Genomic DNA, 24,976 nt, shown 5'->3' with positions numbered 1-24,976 from the left:
TTCCACTTTCCCGCCTTCTCCCCATAACCCTTAATCCCCTTGCCTACCAAAAACCTATCTACCCGCATCTTAAATATATTTAGCAAGGAAGCGTCAACCACTTCAACGGGCAGAGAATTCCAGAGATTCACCACCCTTTAAGTGAAGAAGTTCCTCCTCAACTCCGTTCTAAACTGTCCCCCCCTTATCTTGAGGCTGTGCCCTCTAGTCCTGCTGTCCTTTCTGAGCGGGAAGAATCTCTCCACCTCTACCCTATCCATCCCTTTCATCATCTTGTACGTCTCAATGAGATCTCCCCTCATTCTTCTAAACTCTAACGAGTACAAGCCCAGTTTATTCAGCCTCTCCTCATAGCTCAACCCCCTCAATTCCGGTATCAGCCTAGTGAACCTCCTCTGCACTCCCTCCAAGGCCAAAATATCCTTGCGCAAGTGCGGCGACCAAAACTGCACACAGTACTCCAGCTGCGGCCTCACCAGTGCCCTGTACAGTTGCGGCAAGACCTCCCTACTTTTATATTCAATCCCCCTCGCTACGAAGGCCAGCATCCCATTTGCCTTCCTTCCTGACCACCTGCTGCACCTGCAGGCTGGGTTTTTTCAACTCATGCACAAGGACCCCCAGGTCCCTCTGCACCGTAGCATGCTGCAGCTTTTCACCATGTAAGTAATAGTCCTTCCTACCATTATTCCTACCAAAGTGGATAACCTCACACTTGCCAACATTGTATTCCATCTGCCAGGTCCTCGCCCACTCGCTCAGCCTATCTAGATCCCTCTGCAGACTTTCCACACCCTCCGCACAATTCTTTGTCAGTGAACTAACTAAACATTTCACACATTATATTCCATCTGTTAAATTTTTGCCCACTTGTTCAAATTAGGTATATCCATCTACAACCTTCTATTTCCTCTGCACAACAAAATTTCCTACCTGTTTTTGTGTTATCTGCAATTTAACTACTATGCCTTAATTCCCTCATCTAAGGCATTGATGTAAATTGTAAAAGGTTGAGGCCCCAGCACACACCCGAGGGACTCCACTCATCCTGACAATTAAAAAAGACCCACTTATGCATACCCTGTTTTCTGCCAGCCAATCTTCTATCCATGCTGTTACCCTTTAGACCATGATTTTTTTTTCCATAAATATTTTTATGTAGCTTTACTGTCTCATTTTTAGTAATGATTCTAGTACTGTATCTTTCCTAACACCAACATTAAGGTAACCAGCTGGGCGGTGATTCCTAAATTAGTTTTATTGCCCTTTTCGAAGTTCAAAATTACATTTGAAATAATCAAAAAATGCTGGAAACACTTAGCAGGGCAGGCAGCATCTGTGGCGAGTGAAATTGAGTTAAATTCATGTTAACGACTTTTGGTAGAGTGGGAAGTTAAAGCTTTACCAACGTTGAAGCAAAGTCTTGCTCAATTGCTAACTTTTTCCAGTTTTGATGATGTAATTTATGTGAAACGTTAACTCTTGTTCCTCCCACCACAGGTGCTGCTAACCTGCTGATTACTTCCAGCATTTTCTGTTTTGTTTCAGATTCCCGACATCCATAGTATTTTGTTTTTGTTGTCAGCCTGTGAAATTCTTCCAATGTCCTGATGACAGGCAGAAAGTTTCTTGGTCAGCCATAATGTAGAAGGCAACCGCAAATCATTGTAGTACTTGCCAAGGATATTTATGGGCCAATCCAATGGAAATAAATGATCACCAATGTCCTTTACATGAAGGAGGGGGTTTCAGCACCCACCTTACTCTCTCCCACCAACTGAAGGTGTCCTGAGCTTGTGCACATTTGTCACACACAGTTTTCCCCACTGGTTAGATATATATCAGTGCCAAAGCAAATTTAAGCACTGCAGTATCAGCACCCATTTTAAAACTGAAGTAGTCAGAGTACCACTTCTGACCACTGCAGCACTGTGACTGGACAGGCTGGAGAGCTGTCCATCAGTTTGGATGGCAGCTCTTCAAGGCGGGACTTCCTTCAAGATGGCTGGAAGTCGCACCTATTACCTATCAAAGCTAATTGAGTATGAAATGGAAGTGGGCCTCAGGGTCGGCAGGGCCAGGTTACGCATCTGAGGATGGCAAGCACTCGTCAGCCCAGGTGAAAAATAAATTTGGATTCTAGAATTGATCATTTATTAGTGTTCAATCAATTTCAGTACAGAATATGCCATTAAATAGCAGGAAACAGGTTTCTTAACAGTCCACATAAAATGAGTCTGCTGCAAATGGGAAATTACCAACTGAAGCTTTCAGTAGCAGGTAAGCTGAGACCTTATGAACATAAGAATTAGGTCAGCAGGTCATTCAGCGCCTTGGGCTTGCTCCGACATTCAAGATGATCATGGCTGATCTGACTATACCCTCAACTCACATTCCTGCCTACCCTCAATAACATTTCACTCCCTTATTAATCAATAATCTACCTAACTCTGCATTAAAAATATTCAAAGGCTGACTTGCTTCCACTGCCTTTGAGGAAGTGATTTCCAAAGACTCTCCACTAGGATGGAGTTGAGCAATGTTACAGGGGTGGAAATTGGCAATTTTACTTATGATGCAGTTGTGTGTTCGGAAGCCCATCTTGGTGTCAAATGTGACAGCAAGGCTGAGAACAGTTCAGTTCAGCTTAAATATTTGTCAGGGAGAGCACTGGAGTTGGCAAACAGGCTACAGAGCCTGAAGCTGATTAAGAATTGGCTTCAATTTACCCAACATTTAACTGGAAGAAACATTTGCTTGTGCAGTACTGGATGTCAGGCAATTAGTCCGATAGCTTAGTTAGAGTAGAGAAGTAAAGAGAGGTGGTGAGATTAGGGATGGATGTTATCAAAATGAATCAAAGTCCCAATGATGTACCCGAGGGGAAGCACATAAATGTAAAGTAAGAGGATCGGGAGAATATTCCCTTTAGTCACGCGGTCCTTTATTGCATCAGTATTTTATGCATTTTTTTTTACGTATAATTTTATCCCTACGTCTTTACTTAGTACATTCCATTCTTGACTACTTTGTTCTTTTTTTAAGAAAGTATATTTGTCTTGAACATGAAAGGTCCAGCAATTGTATATCGCTAACTTTTGATCTGTTCATCTACCTCAATTTTTCTCCAATTTATCTCCCTTAAATCACTCCTCACCCCCTTACATGATCTTGTAAGACATAGCTGATTTCTCAGCCTATGTAGCATTTCAAATTCTGATTAAATTGCATCAAGATAGATAAGTTGCTGGGACCGGATGGGATGCACCCCAGGTTACTGTGGGAGTTGAAGGAAGAGATTGCAGAGCCTCTGACGATGATCTTTGCGTTGTCGATGGACACGGGAGAGGTTCCGGAGGATTGCGGATGTGGTTCCTATTTTCAAGACAGGGAACAGGGATAGCCCGGGAAATTACCGACCGGGGAGTCTGATCTCAGTGGTTGGTAAGTTGATGGAGAGGATACTGAGGAACAGGATTTATGAACATTGAGAACTTCAGTATGATCAAAAGTAGTCAGCACGGCTTTGTCAAGGGCAGGTTGTGCCTCACGAGCCTAGTTGAGTTCTCTGAAAATGTGACTACACACATTGATGAAGGAAGGGTGGTGGATGTGGTTTATATGGGCTTTAGCAAGGTGTTTGATAAGGTCCCCCATACAAGACTTCTTGGAAAAGTGAGAGGGCATGGGATCCAAGGGGCTGTTGCCTTGTGGATCCAGAACTGGCTTGCCTGCAGAATGCGGAGAGTGGTTGTGGATGGGTCTTTTTCTGCATGGAGGTCAGTCACCAGTGGAGTGCCCCAAGGATCTGTTCTAAGATCCTTGCTGTTCGTCATTTTCATAGATGACCTGGATGAGGAAGTGGAGAGATGTGTTGGTAAGTTTGCCAACGACATAAAGGTTGGTGGTGTTGTGGATAGTCTGGAGGGATGTCAGAAGTTGCAACGAGACATAGATAGGATGCAAGACTGGGTGGAGAAGTGGCAGATGGACTTCAATGCGGATAAATGTGTAGTGGTCCATTTTGGCAGGTCCAATGGGATGAAGGATTATAATATCAAGGGTAGGACACTTAGCAGTGTAGAGGATCAGAAGGACCTTGGGATCTGGGTCCACAGGACTCGTAAATTGGCCTCGCTGGTGGAGGATGTGGTCAAGAAAGCGTATGGTGTACTGGCCTTCATTAATTGAGGGATTGAGTTTAGGAGTCAGGAGATAATGCTGCAACTTTATAAGACCCTTGTCAGACCCCACTTGGAGTACTGTGTGCAGTTCTGGTCGCCTCACTATAAGAAGGACGTGGAAGCTATTGAAAGGGTGCAGAGGAGATTTACAAGGATGTTGCCTGGATTGGGTGGCATGCCTTACGAGGATAGGGTGAGGGAGCTAGGTCTTTTCTCCCTGGAGAGATGAAGGATGAGAGGCGACCTGATAGAGGTTTATAAGATGTTGAGAGGTATAGACAGGGTGGATTCTCAGAGGCTATTTCCCAGGGCTGAAATGGTCGCTACGAGAGGACACAGGTGTAAGGTGCTGGGGAGTAGGTACAGAGGAGATGTCAGGGGTAAGTTTTTCACTCAGAGGGTGGTGAGTGAGTTGAATCGGTTGCCGGTGGTGGTGGAGGCGAACTCGTTGGGGTCTTTTAAAAGACTTCTGGATGAGTACATGGGATTTAATGGGATTGAGGGTTATAGATAGGCCTGGTAGGTAGGGATATGATCAGCGCAACTTGTGGGCCAAAGGGCCTGTTGTGCTGTAGTGTTCTATGTTCTATTATTCAATTATTCATTATACTATAACCGGAGATTAAGCAAGCATTGCTTATTTTGGATCGCTCTTACAATCCACATAATCAAGCACAATCTTGATCTCCACTGTTGTTTGACTGTCATTAAGTCTAAATTGTGTTCTAGTTAGCATATGTAACAGTGGCTTCAACAAGAAATAAACATTCAGAAATCCCAGTCTTTAGCCAATTATTGCTGCCTTGTATCTTATAATAAGCAAACTGGCATAAAAATATACCATACTCAAGTCTCAGTGTAGTAATCTGGGGCAACACTAGTCATTACATGTAATGAATTTTTTTTTTAAATACACATTCATGGCACATGGGCATCGTTGGCTGGCCAACACTTACTGCCCATCCCTAGTTACCTTTGGAGGCAGGTGTGGCTCTGGAGTCACACGTAGGTCAGACCAGGTAAGGACAGCAGGTTTCCTTCTCAAAATGACATTAGTGAACCAGATGAGCTTTCCAACAATGATTTCATGGTCATCAGTAGATTCTTAATTCCCGATATTTTATTGAATTCAAATACCTCAACTTGCCGTGGCAGGATTCAAACCCGGCTTCCCAGAACATTAGCCGATCAGTAGTCTTGCAATAATACCACTAGGTCATCAGCTCCCCTCAATGTCCGTAAACATGATGCAAGGTATATTTGCCTACAGCTGAGAAAGGACATTCTTCCAAGTAAATTGAATGGGCAGGTGGAAATTTTGACCCAACTGGATGGCGTTCTCCAGGAGTCAGTCTTAGGGCCCTTGCCCTTCCTGACAAATATCGATGCTAGTAATAAGTCTCACAACACCAGGTTAAAGTCCAACAGGTTTATTTGACAGCACAAGCTTTTGGAGCACTGCTCCATCATCAGGTGAGCGAGAACTTGTGAGGACAAGTTCTCACTCACTCGATGAAAGAGCAGCGCCCTTAAACCTTGTGCTGCCAAATAAACCTGTTGGACTTTAACCTGGTGTTGAGACTTCTTACTGTGCTTATCCCATCCAATGCCAGCATCTCCAGAATACAAATATCTATGATCCAGACTTTTGCACTCAGGGCCATGAATTCAAAACTGAAGTTCAAAAGGACACAGACATGTTTTATGTTGGTGGATTGGGCAAAGAAGTGGCAGATGAGGTTCAATACAGAGAAGATTGAGGTGATTCATTTTGGTAGGAAGAAAGTGGAGACACAATACAAAATGAAGTTAAGAAAATCTAAAGGAAACATAGGAAAATAGGAACCTCAAGTGTGCATGTACATAGATCAATGTAGATCAAGATGGGCAGGGCATGTTGAGAGACAGCACAGTTAATAAAGTATATAGTACCTGAGGCTTTATTAAAAGGGACATTGAGTACAACAGAAATGTCATGTTGAACTTATTTAAGAGAGTTAGGCCTCACCTGGAGTATTGCATCCAGTTTGGGCACCATACTTGAGGAAGGATACAAAAGGTATTGGAGAGAGGACAAAGGAGATTCGCAAGAATGACTGCAGGGATAAACAATTGTAGCTACAAGGATGGATTGGAGGGGTTGGCATTCTTTTCCTTGGAGAAAAAAGGGCTGAGAGGAGATTTGTTAAGAGGAATTCCAATTCCTGAAGTACATAGACAGGATAAGTTGCAAGAAACTACTCCCGCTCAAAAGAACATCAATTCAAAATAACTGGCAAAAGAATCAAAACTAACGTGAGAAAAAATATTTTCACCCAGGGGCTGGCTTGAGTTGGGAACAAACCTCCTGAGGAGGAGGCGGCGGCAGGTTGGATAGGGGTATTCAAAAGGGGATTGGATTGCTATATGAAAAGAAAGAATGTTCAAGGCAATAGGATAAGGCAGGGGCGTGGGGCTAGGCAGAATTCTCTATGAGAGTCTGTGCAGTCTCAATGCGCCAAATGGCCTCCTTCTGCACTGTAAAGATTCTGTGAATATTAAGAGATCAAGAATTCTGCCAGAACAATTGCTATTCTCTATATAATAAGTTATCAATTAACAAAACACCACGAACGATCTCCAGGAATGCAAAAAGCAATGTTGCAATTTCAGAAAGTAGGGAAAACTCCTGATATCCTTGATCCGGGGCAGTATTTTTCAACAGATTTAAAAGAAAACAAAAGATAAGTACTTCAGTAATCCAATTTATTTTCTTCACCCTATTCTCCTTGCTTTCCCCTCCTCAGAAATCACTGACAATTATTAGAATGTGATTTTGTATGTACTGCCATCCTCCAAATGACCCTTCCTTCACACATTAGCATGGACATTCAGCTGAGCTCAATTCGGGCAACATGCAAAGTTCATCCACAGCACGCAAATAAACTACCTTGAGTTGTGACTACCCAAGATAAATTTTGAATTTGCATTCATTTCCTAACCCAAGCATAGTACCTCCAACGCCACTCTGATAAAATAACACTATGATAAACTGACTGCAATAATATCCCAATTGCATAATACTGCACGCACGCAAGATTCACATTCATTCTTCTGTCTCCTGGAAGACAGGCTGATAAGCATTCTTGCTAACATACACATACACTCTTCCGCAAGTAAAAACGTCATCTTCTATGTTCAAGGAATGGTAACTTTTCTCCCCAAGGTGCCTCAAGGAGACAGTGGTCAAGTGGTTCAACTCCCATTACAAGGTATGCAACCAGTGCTGTTCATTATTTTGCCTGGTACGCAGCATCCCAGATAACCTGAGTATTCTTGGGAGTTAATATCTGGTACAACTCAAACTTAACTTCCAGACACAAGATAGAAGCTAATGCCGAAATCCCTTTTCAGCCAACAGAAAAGGATCTCAGAAAGTACAGAGTTCATTTTTACCAATTGCATCCTTTTTACTTCAATTTTACTGATACCACAAGTGAACACAAACGCTAATCAATGCCCCTTATTTGGAAACCAACAAGAAAACAGAAGCTAAGTTAGTTTTTATATGCAGCTTGGAGAAACAAATACAGTTGCACCACAAGTTTGGTTGGGTATTTACAGTTGGTTGATTGGAATTAAAAAGATTCTCAAGAAAGGAGTTATATCCCAAAGAGCTGCGTAAATAAATTGCGGCTCAGTTTACAATTTACAGACAGCACATCACAAAGTGGAATTTTATCTGAAAATCTCAAGTATCCTCTGCCACAAAACACACAAACTAAAGTTTATGCCCAGGAATAAAATTCAAAAATTAACCGGAGTCTCAACTTGTGTTTCCAAGTGACAATGCCTTCACCAATTTTATTATTGCCCTCCCCAGGCAAAAGTCTATGTTTTAGCATAATAATCACTAAATGATCAGCATGACTAATTTACTCTTGAACCTCAGATGATAGATAAGGAGGATCATGTTTCTAAACAGTTGGACTTAAAATTGAAATTACAATCACTACATAGATGATAAAGATTCTAGTCCTAACGTAACCCAGATGGCAGTACTGAAAATGATCAACACTTATAAAAAGATACTCCAACACTCACAGTCTATAATTTACTGAAAGGTGCAGATGTTTGCAGTGTTTTTAGGAAATAGAATGACAAAAGTGGAGACTATTTAAAGAACCATTTTAAGATACCGAAGGTGCACATTGTTAGGTGTATTCAATTGACACTGAATAGATGAATAGCTTCACTGGAAGCAAAGTAGGTCAGAATCCATTCATATTCTGAAGAAACAAGCTTAATAACTTCAGCATCATAACACAAGTCTGGCTCTCACCTCCTTGGATACCAACAATTTATTTAATATTTGCATGAAATTGCTATTTAATGGCTCCAGAGGCTTGACTCCATACCTATTATTTCAGATTAGTCCAGGATTAACTTCTCAGAATACACACTTCCTGACATCAGTTCTGAATTTGTACCCATGACACTTTGTCATGTAGTCATAGATCAATGAGCTTCAGATTAACCTTTTCTATTTTATTTAGCAAATATGTATCTAAGTTTCTGCATGACTGCTTAAGTTTAAGTTTTATATCCTAAGTTTATTTATTAATGTCACAAGTAGGCTTACATTAAAAATGAAATGAACCCTTTTCACAGATCCATGCACATGCACCCCTGGGTCCCACTATCCCAGCACATTCTTCAAAGCTATGCCTTAGATCTATATTATTTCTCCATTGCCCTTCTGCCAAAATGAACTGACTCAGACCTCTCTGCACTAAATTCTTTCTGCCGCTTGTCTGCCCACTCTATTGCCTATCTATGTATGTCCTGTCGAATAGAATCGTCCCCACTGTTTGCTAGTCTTCCAGATTTTGTATCATTGCCAAATTTTGAATTCTTTAATCTGTACTCAAGTCTGAGTAATGAAAATTGAGATAACAGCCATTGGAAAGGCTAAATGTGGATAAGTAACATACCAGATGGTGTGCATCCCGTGTTGCGAAAGGAAAGGTGGGGGTGAAGATAGTGTAAGGATTTACTATAATTTTGCAGTTTAACATCAATGGTAGATAAGGTTCTAGATATAATAATCAGGGAAAATCAACAAGCTTTTGAGGAGTTGGAGTAAAATAAACACCCTTGTGAAACACCACCCACAAGTCTGAAAAATAACTACTTACCACCGCTGTTTTCTGTTCTTAATCCAATTGTTTATTCAAGTTGACAGTGATCCTCCTATTCCAGGAGCCACAATATTGTTAACCAGCCTTTTATTTTACTCCAACTCTCCAAATGCCTGTTGATTTTCTCTGATTATTATATTTAAAACCTTACCTGCCACTGATGTTAAACTGGAAAATTATAGTAAATCCTTAAACTATTTTCACCTTATCTTCCTTTAGGAATAGAGGACACGCACCATCTGGTATGTCACTTATCCACATTAGCCTTTCCAGTGCCTCTTGTTTCATGATTTCCATACCAAACATTACCTTTACCCATCCTCACTTCAAATGATATCCCATCAGATTTCTCTTTACCAAGTACTAATTAAGCATTCTGGCCTGAGCCTGTGCCCCCATGCATACATCACCCTTTGTCCCCCACTTATTACCCATTTACTATTTTGCTAACTATTTACTTCCCCTTTGCTTCAACTATGAATCCATTCTCATACTCTAACTTTGCCAATCATATTTTCCATTGCACTGTCCCTCTTAACCTACTCTATTTGATTAGATTTTCACTTGAACAATTCACCTGCAGTATACACTCTCCATTTTGTTTCTTCGTATTTATCTTGTCCTGGTCATTCGAGGAGCTCTTATTTTGATTCCCTGACCTTGAAATGAACAACTCATCCTTAAAGATCATCTATTGTTCCATAACAGTTTTGCCCGTCAGTCTCTGATTCCAGTTTTGTTATGTATTTGTACTAAGTCTTATTGGTTTGCTGAGCTCGCTGTTATTAACGTATTTGTGTATTCACCAGAAGTGACGTTGTAAGTCCCTAATGTAGGAAACAGGCAGAGAAGCAGCCACCATTTAAGAAAACACATATCTGTAAATAAAATGCTATTGTTTTAATCCTCCGTGCTCCCAAGTGTCATTCTCCAATACAACATAAAACTGATGAACGGCGCTTGCTAGCCACCCAGGAAAATAAATTTCCTGAAAAAAGTCAGGAATGCAAAAGTTAGAAAAGAAGCTTTTTGCACGTGCTCTGGACTTGATGGGTTAGGCGGAAGTGAGTAACAACATTCTACTGCAGTTACACAGTGTGTTAAATAAGAGGCTAAAGCTTAGATTATTGCCTTGTGAGAAAGAAAAATCAAGATAGCTGCTGAAAATGTGTTGCAAAATATGCATATGACAAACTTCAATCAGTAGAAAAATAGTTAAGAGTTTTGAGCTTTGTGGGACCCTTTGATGAAAATATGGATACATCACCTTCTTTATCCCTAACTTATTACTCATTCACTATTTTGCTAATTATTTACTTCCCTTATACTTCAATTACCAATCTATTCTCATACTCCACGTTTTGACTATTTTCCACAGGAAAACAAAATAGCTGAAGATATTAAGATGCCCACTTTCCCGAGTGTGATGGTGGGAAATACATTTAATCTCCGTACTTTAGTGCAACCTGAGAAGCCAAGCATGAAAATGTATGAACAGATTGTAGATATTTTGCAAGCACATTTTTTGCCAAAACCCTTGGTGATTGCAGATTGCATTAGATTTCATAAAAGAAACCAAGAAGGAGAGAATCAATTGTGCAATTTGTCACTGTGCTTAAAAGGTTTGCAGGATATTGAGAATTTGGAGATGTGCTGATTGACACTACTTAGGACAGGCATTTAGGGAAAGAATAGGTCAACTCCAAAAGTTGTTTATTCCGGTTTGGCACAAGAACGTGAGGAATTGTGGCCAAACCTTGGCTTACAACGGAAATTAGAGATAGTATTCAATTCAAAGAATTGAAGAAATAGCAAGAAAAAGCAATAGACCAGAGGGTTGGCAGCAGTTTGAAATTCAGCGAAGGAGGACCAAGGGATTAAGAAGAGTATGAAAATAAGCTAGCAGACAACATAAAAACTGAATGTAAAAGTTTCTGTAAGGAGAAAAAAATTGACAGAAAGGAATGTAGGCCCTTTACAGTCAGAAATGGGAGAATTCCTAATAAGGAACAAAGAAATGACTGAGGAACTAAATTCATACTTTGCTTCATGAATAACGTACCAGAGTTCTGAAAGAAACATGTCTTAATGAGGGGCTGAAGGAAATCAATATTAGAGAAATGGTTTGGGGGAAATTAAACTGATAGGATTGAAGGTGCATAGAACTCCAGGGCCTAATAATCCTCATCCCAGAATACTTAATGAAGTGGTCCTGAAAATAGTAGATCCATTGCTAGTCATTTTCCAAAATTCTTTGGACCCTGGACTGGTTCCTATAGTTTGGATGCCACTATTCAAAAAGAAAGACAGAGAAAACAGGGAACTGTAGACCAGTGAGCCTAATATCAGTACCGGGACAATTGCTAGACTCCATTATCAAAGATTTCGTACATTTGGAAAGCAGTGGCATAATCAGACAAAGTCAACATAGATTTACAAAGGGGAAATCATACTTGATTAATCTATTGGAATTCTTTGAGGATGTAACATGTAGAGTTGACCAAGGAGAACCAGTGTATGTCATCCTGTAGACTTTCATAAGGTTTTCGACAAGGTCTCTCAGAGCAGACTACTATATAAAGGCAAAGCGCATGGAACTGTGGGTTGTGTCTTGAGATGGATAAAAAGCTGGTTAGCAGATAGGAAGCAAAGAATTGGCATAAATGTCTCAGTGGCTAGTGGGGTACCACAGCATCTGTACTTGGACCCCAACTGTTCACATTATTCTTTAATGATTTTGAAGAAGGAACTAATTATATTATTTCCAAATATGTAGATGATAGAAAGTTGGATGGGAAGGTAAGCATTGCAGAGGATGCAGAGAGATGCTTCACTGTGATTCGGACAGGCTAAGTGATTGGACACGTAAATGGCAGATGCAATATAATGTCAATAAATGTGAGGTTATCCACTTCAGTAGCAATAACAGGAAGGAAGATTATTATTTGAATGGGTGTAAATTGAAAGAGGTAGATACTCAGCGAGAGCTTGGTGCCTTTGTGCATCAGTCGCTGATAAGTAAGCATGCAAGTACAACAGGCAATAAAAGGAGGTAATTGGTATGTTGGTCTTCATAGTGAAAGAATTTGAGTATAGAAATAGGGATGTTTTACTGCAATTGCATAGGGCATTGATGAGGCCACACCTGGAAGACTGTGTGCAGTTTTGGTATCCTTGTTGGAGGAGGGATGTCCTTGCTCTAGAGGGAATACAGTGAACGTCTACCAGGCCGATTCCTGGGATGGCAAGGGGGAGGGGGTTTTGAAATTGGCTGGTACAACGTTATTGGCATCACAGAGATGTGATTGCAAAGGGGTTAAGGCTAGGATCTAAATATCCAAGGATATGTGTCCTATTGAAACGGCAGGCACATGGACAAAGGGGATGGAGTTGCATTTAGTAAGGAATGAAGTTAAATTGATAGCGAGAAGCAATATGGGATCAGAAGACATAGAATCTCTGTGGGTAGAGTTAATGATCACAAAGGTAAAAAGACCCTGATGGAGTTATGTACAGGCTCCCTAGCAGTAGTCAGGATGTGGGACAGAAAATAAATCAGGGGATGGAAAAGGCATATAAAAAAGGCAATATTACAATCATCATGGGGGACTTCAATATGCAGGTGGACTGGGGAAATCAGGTAGTAGTGGATCCAAGAAAAGGATTGTGGAATGTCTGAGAGATGGTTTTTTGGAGCAGCTTGTGACAGAGCCTATAGAACAGGCAATTCTGGATTTGATGATGTGTAATGAGGCAGGCTTGATTAGGGAACTTAAGATGAAAGAACCCTTAGGGAGCAGTGACCACAATATGACAGAATTTACCCTGCAGTTTGAGGGGGAGAAGCTGGAATCAGATGCAACTGTATTACAATTAAAAAGTAACTACAACGAGATGAGGGAAGAGCTGGCCAGAGTTGACTGGAAAGGGGGCCAAGCAGGGAAGACAATGGAACAGCAATGACAGGAGTTTTTGGGGGTTATTGGGGGAGGGGCGCACGACAGAAATTCATTCCAAGGAGAAGGAAACACGCTGAGGGGAAGACGAGGCATCTGTGGCTGATGAGTGAACTCAAGGACAGCATAAAAGCAAAAGAAAAGACATACAAAGTGGCGACGATTAGTGGGAAACCTTTAAAAGTGAGCACAGGACAACTAAAAAGGCATTGGGTGGGGTGAAGATAAAATAAAAGTGTAAGCAAGCTAGTAATATTAAAGAAGGTAGGAAATTCTTTTTCAATATATAAAAGGTAAGAGAGGCACAAAAACAAGACATTGGACTGCTGGAAAATGAGGCTGGAGACGTAATAATAAACAAAGAATTGGCAGAAGAACTGAATAGTTACTTTGCATCAGTCTTCACAGTGGAAGACACCAGTAGAATGCCAGAGCTCCAGAAAAGTCAGAGGGCACAGGTGAGCGTAGTGGCCATCACTAAGGAGAAGGTCAGTGGAAACCGAAAGGTCTGAAGTTGAATAAATCACCTGGACTGGTGGACTACACTCCAGGGTTCTAAAAGACATAGGTTTGATTTGATTTATTATCACATGTATTACTGTACAGTGCAAAGTATTGTTTCTTGCGTGCTATACAAACAAAGCATACCATTCATAGAGAAGGGAACAAGAGAGTGCTGCATGTAGTGTTACAATCATACTAGGGTGTAGAGAAAGACCAACTTAATGCAAGTTCATTCAAAGGTCTGACAGCTACAGAGATAAAGCTCTTCTTGAGTCGGTTGGTACATGACCTCAGACTTTTGTATCTTTCCCAGTAGAAGATGGTGGAAGAGAGAATGTCCAGGGTGAGTAGGGTCCTTAATTATGCTGGCTGCTTTTCCGAGGCAGCGGGAAGTTAGTAGACAGATTCAATGCATGGGAAGGTGGTTTGCTTAATGGATTGGGTTACATTCATGACCTCTTGTAGTTCCTTGTGGTCTTGAACTGAGCAAGAGCCATATCAAGCTGTGATACAGCCAGAAAGAATGCTTTCTTGGGTGCATCTGTAAAAGTTGGTGAGTCGGAGTTGACATGCCAAATTTCCTTAATCTTCAGAGAAAGTAGAGGCATTGGTGAGCTTTCATAACTATAGTGTTGGCATGGGGGGCCCAGGACAGATTGTTGGTGATCTGGACACGTAAAAACTTGAAGCTTTTGACCCTTTCTACTTCATCCCCATTGATGTAGACAGGAGCATGCTGTCCTTTACACTTCCTGAAGTCAATGACAATCGCCTTCGTTTTGTTGGGAGAGATTATTGTTGCTGAACCAGTTCACCAGATTCTCTCATTCCTGTACTCTCTCTCATCGTTTGAGATCCGACCCACTATGGCGGTGGCGTCAACAAACTTGAAAATCAAATTGGAGGGGGATTTGGCCACAAATTCATCTCTATATTAGTGGAGGGGCTGCGAACACAGCCTTGTGAGGCACCGGTGTTGAGGATGATCGTGGAAGAGGTGTTGCTGTCTATCCTATCACTGATTGTGGTCTGTGGGTTAGGAAGTTCAGGACCCAGTCACAGATGGAGGTGCTGAGGCCCAGGCTACGAAGCTGAGGAAATCGTGGAGGCATTGATAGTGACCTTTCAGCAATCACTAGAGGCAGGGAAGGTCTCAGAGGACTGGAAAGTAGCTAATGTAACACCACTGTTTAAGGAGGGAGGGAGGCAGCAGATGGGAAATTATGGGCCGGTTAGCCTGACTGGTCATTGGCAAGATTTGAGAGCCCATTATTAAAGATGAGATTGCGGAGTACTTGGAAGTGCATGACAAGACAGGACTGAATCAGCACGGCTTCATTAAGGGGAAGTCATGACTGACAAATCTGTTAGAGTTCTTTCAGAATATTACAAGGAAGTGAGATAAAGGAGAACAGTGGATGTGATTTATTTAGATTTCCAGAAGGCATTTGACAAGGTGCCGCATAGGAAATTGTTAAATAAGAGCCCATGGTGTTAAGGGTAAGATCCTGGCATGGATTGAGGATTGGCTGAATGGCAGAAGGCAGAGAGTGGGGACAAAGGGATCTTTTTCAGGATGGCAGCCACTGACTAGTGGTGTGCGTCAGGGGTCGATGCTGGGAACACAAATTTTTAGAATAACGATTTGAAAGAAGGAGCTGAAGGCACTGTGGTTAAGTCTGCAGATGATACAAAGATATGTAGAGAGCCAGGTAGTATTGAGGAAGCAGGGGGACTGCAGATGGATTTGGACAGGCTACTAGAGTGGGCAAAGAAGTGGCAGATGGAATACAATGTGGAAAATTGAGAGGTTATGCACTTTGGAAGGAGAAAGTGGAACTGAGCAGCGACAGATCAGCCATGATCTTATTGAATGGCGGGGCAGGCTCGAAGGGCTGGATGGCCTACTCCTGCTCCTATTTCTTATGTTCTTATGTTCTTAAATGGAGGCACTGACTATTTTCTAAATGGAGAAATGCTTAGGAAATCAAAAGCACAAAAGGACTTGTGAGTCTTTGTTCAAGATTCTCTTAAGGTTAACGTGCAGGATCAATCAGCAGTTAGGAAGGCAAATGCAAAGGATATTAGAAAGGCAAATGTTAAAATTCATGTCGAAGGGGTCAGGATACAAGAGCAGGGATGTACTTCCGAGGCTGTAAAAGGCTCTGGTCAGTCCTCATTTGGAGTACTGTGAGCAATTTTGGGCTTCATATCTAAGGAAGGATGTACTGATCTTGGAAGGGGTCCAGAAGAGGTTCACAAGAATGATCCCTGGAAAGAAGAGCTTGTCATATGAGCAACAGTTGAGGACTCGGTCTGTATTCATTTGAGTTTAGAAGAATGAGGGAACTTACAGGATACTGCTAGGCCTGGATACAGGAGAGGATGTTTCCACTAATAGGAAAAACCAGAACCAGAGGGCAGAGCCTCAGACGATCCTTAAAAACACAAATGGGAAATTTCTTCAGCCAGAGTGGTGAATCTGTGGAAGGCTTTACTGTAAAAGGTTGTGGAGGCCAGGTCATTAAGTATCTTTAAGACAGAGATAGATAGGTTCTTGATTAATAAGGGAATCGGGGGTTATGAGGAAGACAGGAAAATGGGGAAGAGAAAAATACCAGCCATGATTGAATGTCGAAGCAGACTCGATGAGCCAAGTGGCCTAATTCTGCTTCTATGCCTTATGGTCGTATGAGGAGAAATTAAGTTGGTATGGATTATATTCATTGGAGTTCAAAAGAATGAGAGGGAATCTCATAGAAACTCATAAAATTCTAACAGGGCTACACAGGGTAGATTCAAAAAGAATGTTCCTCATGATGGGGGAGTCTAGAACGAAGGTCACAGTTTGAGGATAAGGGATAAAGCTTTTAGCACTGAGGTGAGGAGAAATTTCTTCATCCAGAGAAAGAATGTGTGGAATTCACTACCAAAGTAGTTGAGGCCAAATGTTGTGTTACTTCATGAAGAAATTAGATATAGCTCTTGGGAGTAAAGGGATCAAAGGAAATGGGGGAAGGTATAATTAGGGTATCGAATTTGATACCAAAAGAGAAAATGCTGGAAAATCTCAGCAGATCTGGCAGCATCTGTAAGGAGAGTAAAGAGCTGACATTTTGAGTCCAGATGACCCTTCGTCAAAGCCTTTGAATTTGATGATTGGCCGTGATCAAAATGAATGGTGGAGCAGACCCAAAGGGCTGAATGGCCTATTCCTGCTTCTGTTTTCTATGTTTCTATTTTTGAAGCTTGGATGCCACTCTCCAGAGTTTGGAAGACAATGATCTGAAAGTCTGCAAAGCTAAGTATGAGTTCTTCCAATCGTCCGTTGACAATTTGGGACATGTGATTGACACCACAGGCCTTCACAAATCTCCTAAGGTTAAGGTTATTACGGAGGCGCAAGCACCTCGGAGTATTAATCAGCGGTGTTTCGTCCTAGGATTACTGAACAATTAAGATTTGTTCCAAACTTGGCACCCATTATGAAACCATCACAGAATATTTTGTGCCAGAACAAAATTTCTTACAAGAGAATGATATTCACCGTATTAGTTCTGCACCTTATAATGTTACTGATGAACCAGCAGATTGTTTCGTCCAAATCATGAAGCATACATTGAGAGCAAGCAGAAAACAAAGTTCACGGATCAAGTGTCTTAACAAATTCCTATTCATATTTAGGAATACTGCACATTCACTGACCAAGACCTTTTCTGCATTGCTAATGACAGAGACAACTACAATCGATATTCAATCCGTTGAAACCTCTTTAAAAAATAAACAGCTTGTAAAACAGCAACAACAAGGACAAATGGAATGTTGGGAAAGTAAAGCAAAGCGTTTTCCATTAAGGACAATGAGTTTTGGCTAGCTTACCCTTTTCTCCAACACTATCCCAACACTAATTAGTCCACAGGAGAGAAATATGCTGCTGTCACAATTGCACAGACTGGACCTGTTAGACTGTCCAGACCAGAGATGATGTCATCTGAAGGAAGTGCACAGACCAGTTGCTGGCTGGAAACGGAATGTGCTGCGAATCCAAATTTCACCTTACGAAGTTCTGCTTTGCACCTTCCAATAATACCAACAAAGAGACAACCTCTCATTTCTCTGTTAATGCTGGTTAAACGCACCACTGGTGAGCTCGTGCAAAGATGAAAACAGTGGCGGTTACCTACCACCAGTGTAAAAAGAAGACGACACCAGAGGCTTGCCGTCAACCGTTTCCAGAGTGACGACCTCCAGGCCATCTGACCTATTAATAGTGACTGATTTACTGATTACTGTTTATGTTGAATTTTTGGGGATGTTCAATTTGCATTCATTCTTATTGGCTTATTGAGCTCTGCTGTCTTAATATGTTTAGGAGAAGTTGTAAGTTCCTAGCATGGGAAATAAACAGAGAAGAAGCAGCCATAAAAGAATGCACACCTCCAAATAAAGATCCATTTTTTTTAAACCCTACATGCCCCTTAGTGTCATTCTCCAACAGAAAACAATTTTACCCTGGCTACATCCCTTCATATTCATTGGAATTAATTCTGTCCTACTTTAGATTGTTCCTTGCTTTACTAGTTAAGATAATCATCTTACCCAACTGTTCACCCACAGAATCTTGTTCTACCTGTCCGCCCCCCCCACCCGCCCTTAAGTTTGCAGCATCAGATCCATGCAATGCACTATTTCTTGTTGGACGCAACAATGGACGGCACAGTGGTTAGCTCAGCTGCCCCACAGTGCCAGGGACCCAGGTTCAATTCCAGCCTTGGGTGACTGTCTGTATGCACATTCTTCTTGTGTCTAAGTGGATTTCCTCCAGGTGCTCCGGTTTCTTCCCACTGTCCAAAGATGTGCAAGTTAGATTGATTGGCCATGCTAAATTGCCCCTTAGCAGGGTAAATGAAAGTTATGGGGGTAAGGTATGCGTGGGATTGTTGTCAGTGTACCTTACTCTTCTCTCCAACATTATCCCAATCGATATTTGGGTCATTTAAAGTCCCTTAAAATCACCCTTCTTTATTTCATATATATTTGGGGCACATCACTGCGACTTCCCTGCAGATTTTCTCTTCTATCACTCTCTTACTATTCTGCAGGTCTACCGAACACATCCAGCAGAGTGGTCATATACTTTTTGCTTTCCAATGGCTTCTGTCCTTGCCCCCTTAAAAACATTCCCTTGCTAACACTCAGCAATATTATCACCCACCTCCCTTTATCCCTTCCATACCTTTTCCAAACGCTGTGTATCCTTTAAGTGCCCAGTCCTCACCATCAAACCATATTTCTGTATTGCCATTACATCAACTTCCCACATGGCCATTTGGGTTTCACCAACTTTATTCACCACATTTAAGTATTTACACATTCATTGTTGTCCTTTCTTTGTATACCTTGTAATCCTTCTTAACACAATGAACTACAATGTTTAACACTCTCACTTCATACACCATTTTCTGATATGTCAGTGCCCAGCCTCCTACCCAAGGTACAACGTTAACAGATTATTTCCAGTGATCAGTATTTTGAAAGGTAAATACAGGGCAAAATTTTCAGATTATACAAAATTCAAACTGCCTTGAACTGAAGAGTATGGTGACTTGACTTCCAAGAGGCCATTTTTCGTCAGTATTCATGCAGGAAAAAGTCAGTGTAGTCGAGGAGAATACTGCGATACCAGGTAGTAGACTAGACGGGATTGAGGCACATAAGGAGGTGGTGTTGGCAATTCTTGAGATTGTGAAAACAGATAAGTCCCCTGGGCCGGATGGGATTTACCCTAGGATTCTCTGGGAGGTTAGGGAGGAGATTGCAGAGCCTTTGGCTTTGATCTTCATGCCGTCATTGGCTTCAGGTATAGTGCCAGAAGACTGGAGGATAGCAAATGTTGTCCCCTTGTTCAAGAAGGGGAGTAGGGACCATCCTGGGAATTATAGAACAGTGAGCCTTACTTCTGTTGTGGGCAAAGTTTTGGAAAGAATTATAAGGGATAGGATATATAATCATCTAGAGGTAAATGAATTGATTAGGGATAGTCAACGCAGTTTTGTGAAGGGTAGGTCGTGCCTCACAAACCTTAGAGTTTTTTGAAAAGGTGACCAAAGAGGTGGATAAGGGTAAGGCAGTTGATGTGTGTCTATGGATTTTAGCAAAGCGTTTGATAAGGTTCCCCATGGTAGGCTATTGCAGAAAACGCAGATGCATGGGATTGAGGGTGATTGAGCAGTTTGGATCAGGAATTGGCTAGCTGATAGAAGACAGAGGGTGGGAGTTGATGGGAAATATTCAACCTGGAGTTCAGTTACAAGTGGTGTACCTCAAGGATCTGTTTTGGGGCCACTGCTGTTTGTCATTTTTATAAATGACCTAGATGAGGGTGTAGAAGGATGGATTAGTAAATTTGCTGACGACACCAAAGTTGGAGGAGTTGTAGACAGTGAGGATGGATGTTACAGTTTGCAGAGGGACATAGATAAGCTGCAGAGCTGGACCGAGGGGCGGCAAATGGAGTTTAATACAGAAAAGTGTGAGGTGATTCACTTTGGTAAGAGTAACAGGAGTACAGAATATAGGGCTAATGGAAGTAGTGTTGACGAGCAGACAGATCTCGGGGTACATGTGCATAGCTCCCTGAAGGTTGGCATCCAGGTTGATAAGGTTGTTAAGAAGGCGTACGGTGTGTTAGCTTTTATTGGTAGAGGGATTGAATTGGAGCCGTGAGGTCATGTTACAACTGTACAAAACTCTGGAGCGGCCGCACTTGGAGTATTGCGTACAGTTCTGGTCGCCGCATTATAAGAAAGATGTGGAGGCATTGGAAAGGGTGCAGAAGTGGTTTACTAGGATGTTGCCTGGTATGGTGGGAAGGTCTTATGAGGAAAGGCTGAGGGACTTGAGGTTATTTTCATTGGAGAGAAGGTGGTTACGAGGTGACCTGATTGAGGCATACAAGGTGATCAAAGGATTGGATAGGGTGGACAGTGAGCGCCTTTTACCTCGGATGGTGATGGCTAACACAAGGAGACGTAGCTTTAAATTAAGGGGTGGTAATTATAGGACGGATGTCAGAGGTAGGTTCTTTACGCAAGGGGTAGTAAGGTCGTGGAATGCCCTGCCTGCAGCAGTTGTGGACTTGCCAACTTTAAGGGCGTTCAAATGGTCACTGGATAGGCATATGGGTAACATTGGAATAGTTTAGGTTAGAGGGTCATTAGATTGGTTCCACTGGTCGGCGCAACATCGAAGGCCGAAGGGCCTGTACTGCGCTGTTATGTTCTATAATTAAGCTGCTGAAATGGGTAGGCACATGGCACATGAAATTTAATGCAGAAACGTGTAAAGTGATGTTCTGGTAGAAAAGAGAAGCTATCTTATAAGCGGAGCAGAACAATCCCAAAAGGGATGCGGGAACAGAGAAATCTGAGCATTCCTGTGCACAAATATTGAAGGTAGGCAAAGCGGGTTGAGAAAGTGGTTTTAAAAACCTTTAGAGTCCTAGGCTTTATAAATTAAGACATAGGGTACTAAAGCAAGGAAGTTGTAGTGAGTCATCATGTTAGAATGTAACCAATGATAACATTGGGTCTGTTGTAGTGTGACCAATGGCAACAAGCTGTAAGGGTCAGCTGAGCAACTAAACTACGTAACTACTGACAAAATGATCAGCTGACCAGTTGACTCAGTATAATTAAGAACTTGTTGGGAATTGTTAAATTGCTTGGAATGGCCCGGTGAGGTGTTGGAATAATGAAGTTTCTTTTTTAAACCTTTTTCTTTGATTTATAAGTTGGAGTAAGTTTTGTTACACTTTTTGCCTACAATTGAACAGTTCCTTCTGGAGGATCAACATTTGTATTAATAAAAACACTGATTCAGTCCAATTCTGGGCACCACACTTTAGGAAGAATGTGAAGACCTTAGAGAGGGTACAGAAAATATTTACAAAATATTTCAGGGATCTGGGATTTCAGTTATGTGGAGATGCTGAGGTTGTTCTCCTTGGAGAAGGGAAGGTTGAGAGGTGATTTGACAGAAATGCTTAAAACTCTGACGGGCCTCAGCACAGTAAGTAGAGGAAAACTTGTTACTATTGGCAGAAAGGTCTAGAACCGGAGGAAACAGATTTGCTGGAAGGCAAAGTGCAGAAAAAAGTTGTGTGTGGCAAGTGGTCATGATCTGGAATGCACAGTCCAAAAGGGTGATAGAGACAGATTCCGTTGTGGCTTGCAAAAAGGAATAGGGCAAGTTCTTGAAGGGAAACAAACTTAGAGCTATGTGGAAAAGACAGGAGAATGATACTAATGGATTGCTCTGGCAGAAAGCTGGCACAAACTTAAGTGGCAAAAAAAACTCCTTCTGTGTTGCAATTATTTTATGAATTATGTCCTTTTTTGCCCCCCCAAAAAGGATCTAAGAAGTGAGCTATACAGTGCAATTATAAAAGGTGTCATGCAGACTTTCTCTGCTCCAGATATAATGCATATATTATTGTTCAAATAGTTAACAAATCCACAGCTATCTTCAACATTTCCTGAAGGGATAACTAGGTTGCAAAGTTTGGAATGTATTTTTCTGCAACAAGGAACAAGAATTGTCCAAGCCTGCACACCACTGTGTGTCCAGCAGCACTTGAGGTAAAATAAATAAGCAGTAACATGTCCAATTAAGTAGGCCCTCATACATTCCTTTGGAAAGGAGTTTGAATTTGTGCAGCTATGTTACTGCATAAATTTAAAATTTGGTGCGTAAAAACATTTCACTTTGTCGCAAAGAGCCATACTTCCACGTAAGCTCCCAATATGAAATGTGTCAACTATATTTCCAAAAGTATTTCAAGATACTTTAGGACGGACTACTGAAGGAATATGCCAAAATTATAAACAGCAAAAAATTCTGCTTTAAATCAAAAGGAAAGCACAAAAACTATCTTGCCACGCATAGATATCTGCTATTGCAATTGATCTATTTTGTTCTTACAAGTTACAAGAAGAACTCAAAGCTCAGTGAATGCTATCTCAATAGTAAGATCTATAAAGTGATATTATAGTTTAAGTACAAGAACAGGAACATCACACCACTCAGACTGTATGGCAAAAAACAAACAGTGTAAGAGAACATCCCATTTCAGTGGTAACCTTCACTGCAATTCTTATAAATTTTCATCCTCTGCTTTTGGCTTTGTGGAGTCAGTCATAAAGACAGGTCTGTGGCATGATCAATTCAAACTACATTAATTTATTTATGGCATGCTGAGCCAATCAGAACCAAATTTTAAGAAGCAATGGATCGCAAATGGATAATACGTCAGAGCCAAAAACATGAACTTTTTCTGAAGAAAGGACAGATGGTTGTTTTTAAGCTTTCAGTTTTTTCTTTAAAAGTATTACTACAATAAAATATATGATCCTTTCATCTAAAAATTAATGTCAGTCATAAAGTTCCAGATCCCCCCCAAGCAAACCAAACAAATTTTTTTTTAGAAATGTAAAACTTTGGCAATGTAAATTAAGCAGAAAGATCTTGGTGAAGACAATAAAGCAAAAAGTCAAATACACAATTCCTTTCTTGTAAACTAAGTCGAAATGAAAATGTGAATCAAGACACTGAAAGGGTACACATTTTAAGCTTACTGCCATAAACAATTTTTAGAACTACATATGTACTTTCATAGGGATTTCTCTAAGTGTATTGAAGTGTTATTACTGAAATGATGAGATCCACGTAAACACAGCTCTTCACTTTGAACCATTAAGAAAATACTCAAGATTCATATTTTCAAGGAAATTAAAAATAACTTCTGAATAGAAATACTTACTTTACTACATCATCAATGTTATTTCTGTAGACACCTTCAAGTCTCTCAGCTGGAAATCCCATGGCAATGATGTTTGGATAAATATCTGATAATGCAGGTTAAGAATAACAATAATATTTGCAATATAAAAAAAACTTTGCAGAAAGAAGACACTCGATGTACATAATTAAATTTATTAACATGTACAGATTTACCTCTTCATCAATGCACCATATCTAGAAATGGAGGAGGGAACTAGATCTTACCTTCCATACATAACCAGGTTAGCACTGCAAACGCTATTTATGTATTTTACATTAAAACCATTTGTAATTGAAAGAAACCAGTTCACAATGTTCCAAATAAGCGAAGTATAAATGAAAATGAATCCATGCGTTTTAGTTAGCCAATTCCTCTAGAAATGCATATGTTTATTTCACCATGTGCTGAAAATAGCACTGTTCAATACTGCAGACTGCCTATTGAAGGTTGATTCATGCCAACCATATTTTACTTTTGTCCACTGAAGTTACAAAAATAGTAATTAACTGTTAAATCTTCTTAGATGGAACTGTTGACCCAACTCCAGAGAGAGTGGCAGCAACAGCAGGAGACTGAGCACAAAAGATGAGGAAAGTGCAAGTACAAATGAGGGGAAAGGCAACAGGGAGCATGGGTGAGAAGGGAATGGGAAAACAAAGGGGGAAAGAAGTGGAGGATGGGTATAGAAGAAAGCTGTTTGTACAACTTTGTTACATCAATCAATTTATGTTGAAGTAAAGAGCATGACCTCAGCCTAAAATACAAACCTGTATAATCAGAACATTGCCTCAATGGTAGAGGTGGCAATGATTTTTCATCACTTGTACACTGGTTGTCCTCAACTGGTTGCACAGATCAGCAATGTATTTAGATTCACACGCCCGTGTGGATCTTTCCCAACCAGGAAAAAAGAGACAAAAATAGCTACAGAGTCACAGAGTACAAACTTTGCAGATGAGCAGTTGTTCCAAGGAATCAGATTAATTGGAAATATCCAAATCCATAAAATACAAATCCTACAACTTCAGGAATCTGTCTTGAAACTTAAATTCAAGCAAATAATGGAATCCTTACAATTGATTCATGCAGTTATGAGTTAACCATTATCAAATTTCATGATGCAATTCTGTATAAGCAACTCTTCTTGTTAGTCTAGTTGTGAGTCAGCAATCCACCTGAATCCAAAAGCTGTCACTCAAGGGAGGTCTTGGAAGATGAGCTTTTTACCCTGCCCTCAGAGAAAATGGGGATAGAAGACTGTCCATTAGAAACCATATCACCGACATTGTGCCTCCACTATTCTGCCTAAAG

General features: G+C 41.0%; 1 protein-coding gene across 1 annotated transcript in view; it reads right to left on the bottom strand.

Moving 5' to 3' along the window:
* ptenb (phosphatase and tensin homolog B) overlaps positions 1-24,976 on the bottom strand; it is a 173,770-nt gene that overhangs the window by 86,266 nt on the left and 62,528 nt on the right. The window contains exon 2 of the mRNA XM_080205488.1: positions 23,645-23,729. Coding sequence (XP_080061614.1) covers positions 23,645-23,729 — 85 coding nt within the window. The remainder of the gene's footprint in view (positions 1-23,644; positions 23,730-24,976) is intronic.

Source organism: Carcharhinus amblyrhynchos, chromosome 17 (assembly GCF_965287045.1).
Source record: "Carcharhinus amblyrhynchos chromosome 17, sCarAmb.v2.hapA, whole genome shotgun sequence".
Classification (NCBI taxonomy): domain Eukaryota; kingdom Metazoa; phylum Chordata; class Chondrichthyes; order Carcharhiniformes; family Carcharhinidae; genus Carcharhinus; species Carcharhinus amblyrhynchos.
The sequence above is the reverse complement of the archived record's forward strand: the minus strand, read 5'-3'. Positions and strand labels throughout refer to the sequence as shown.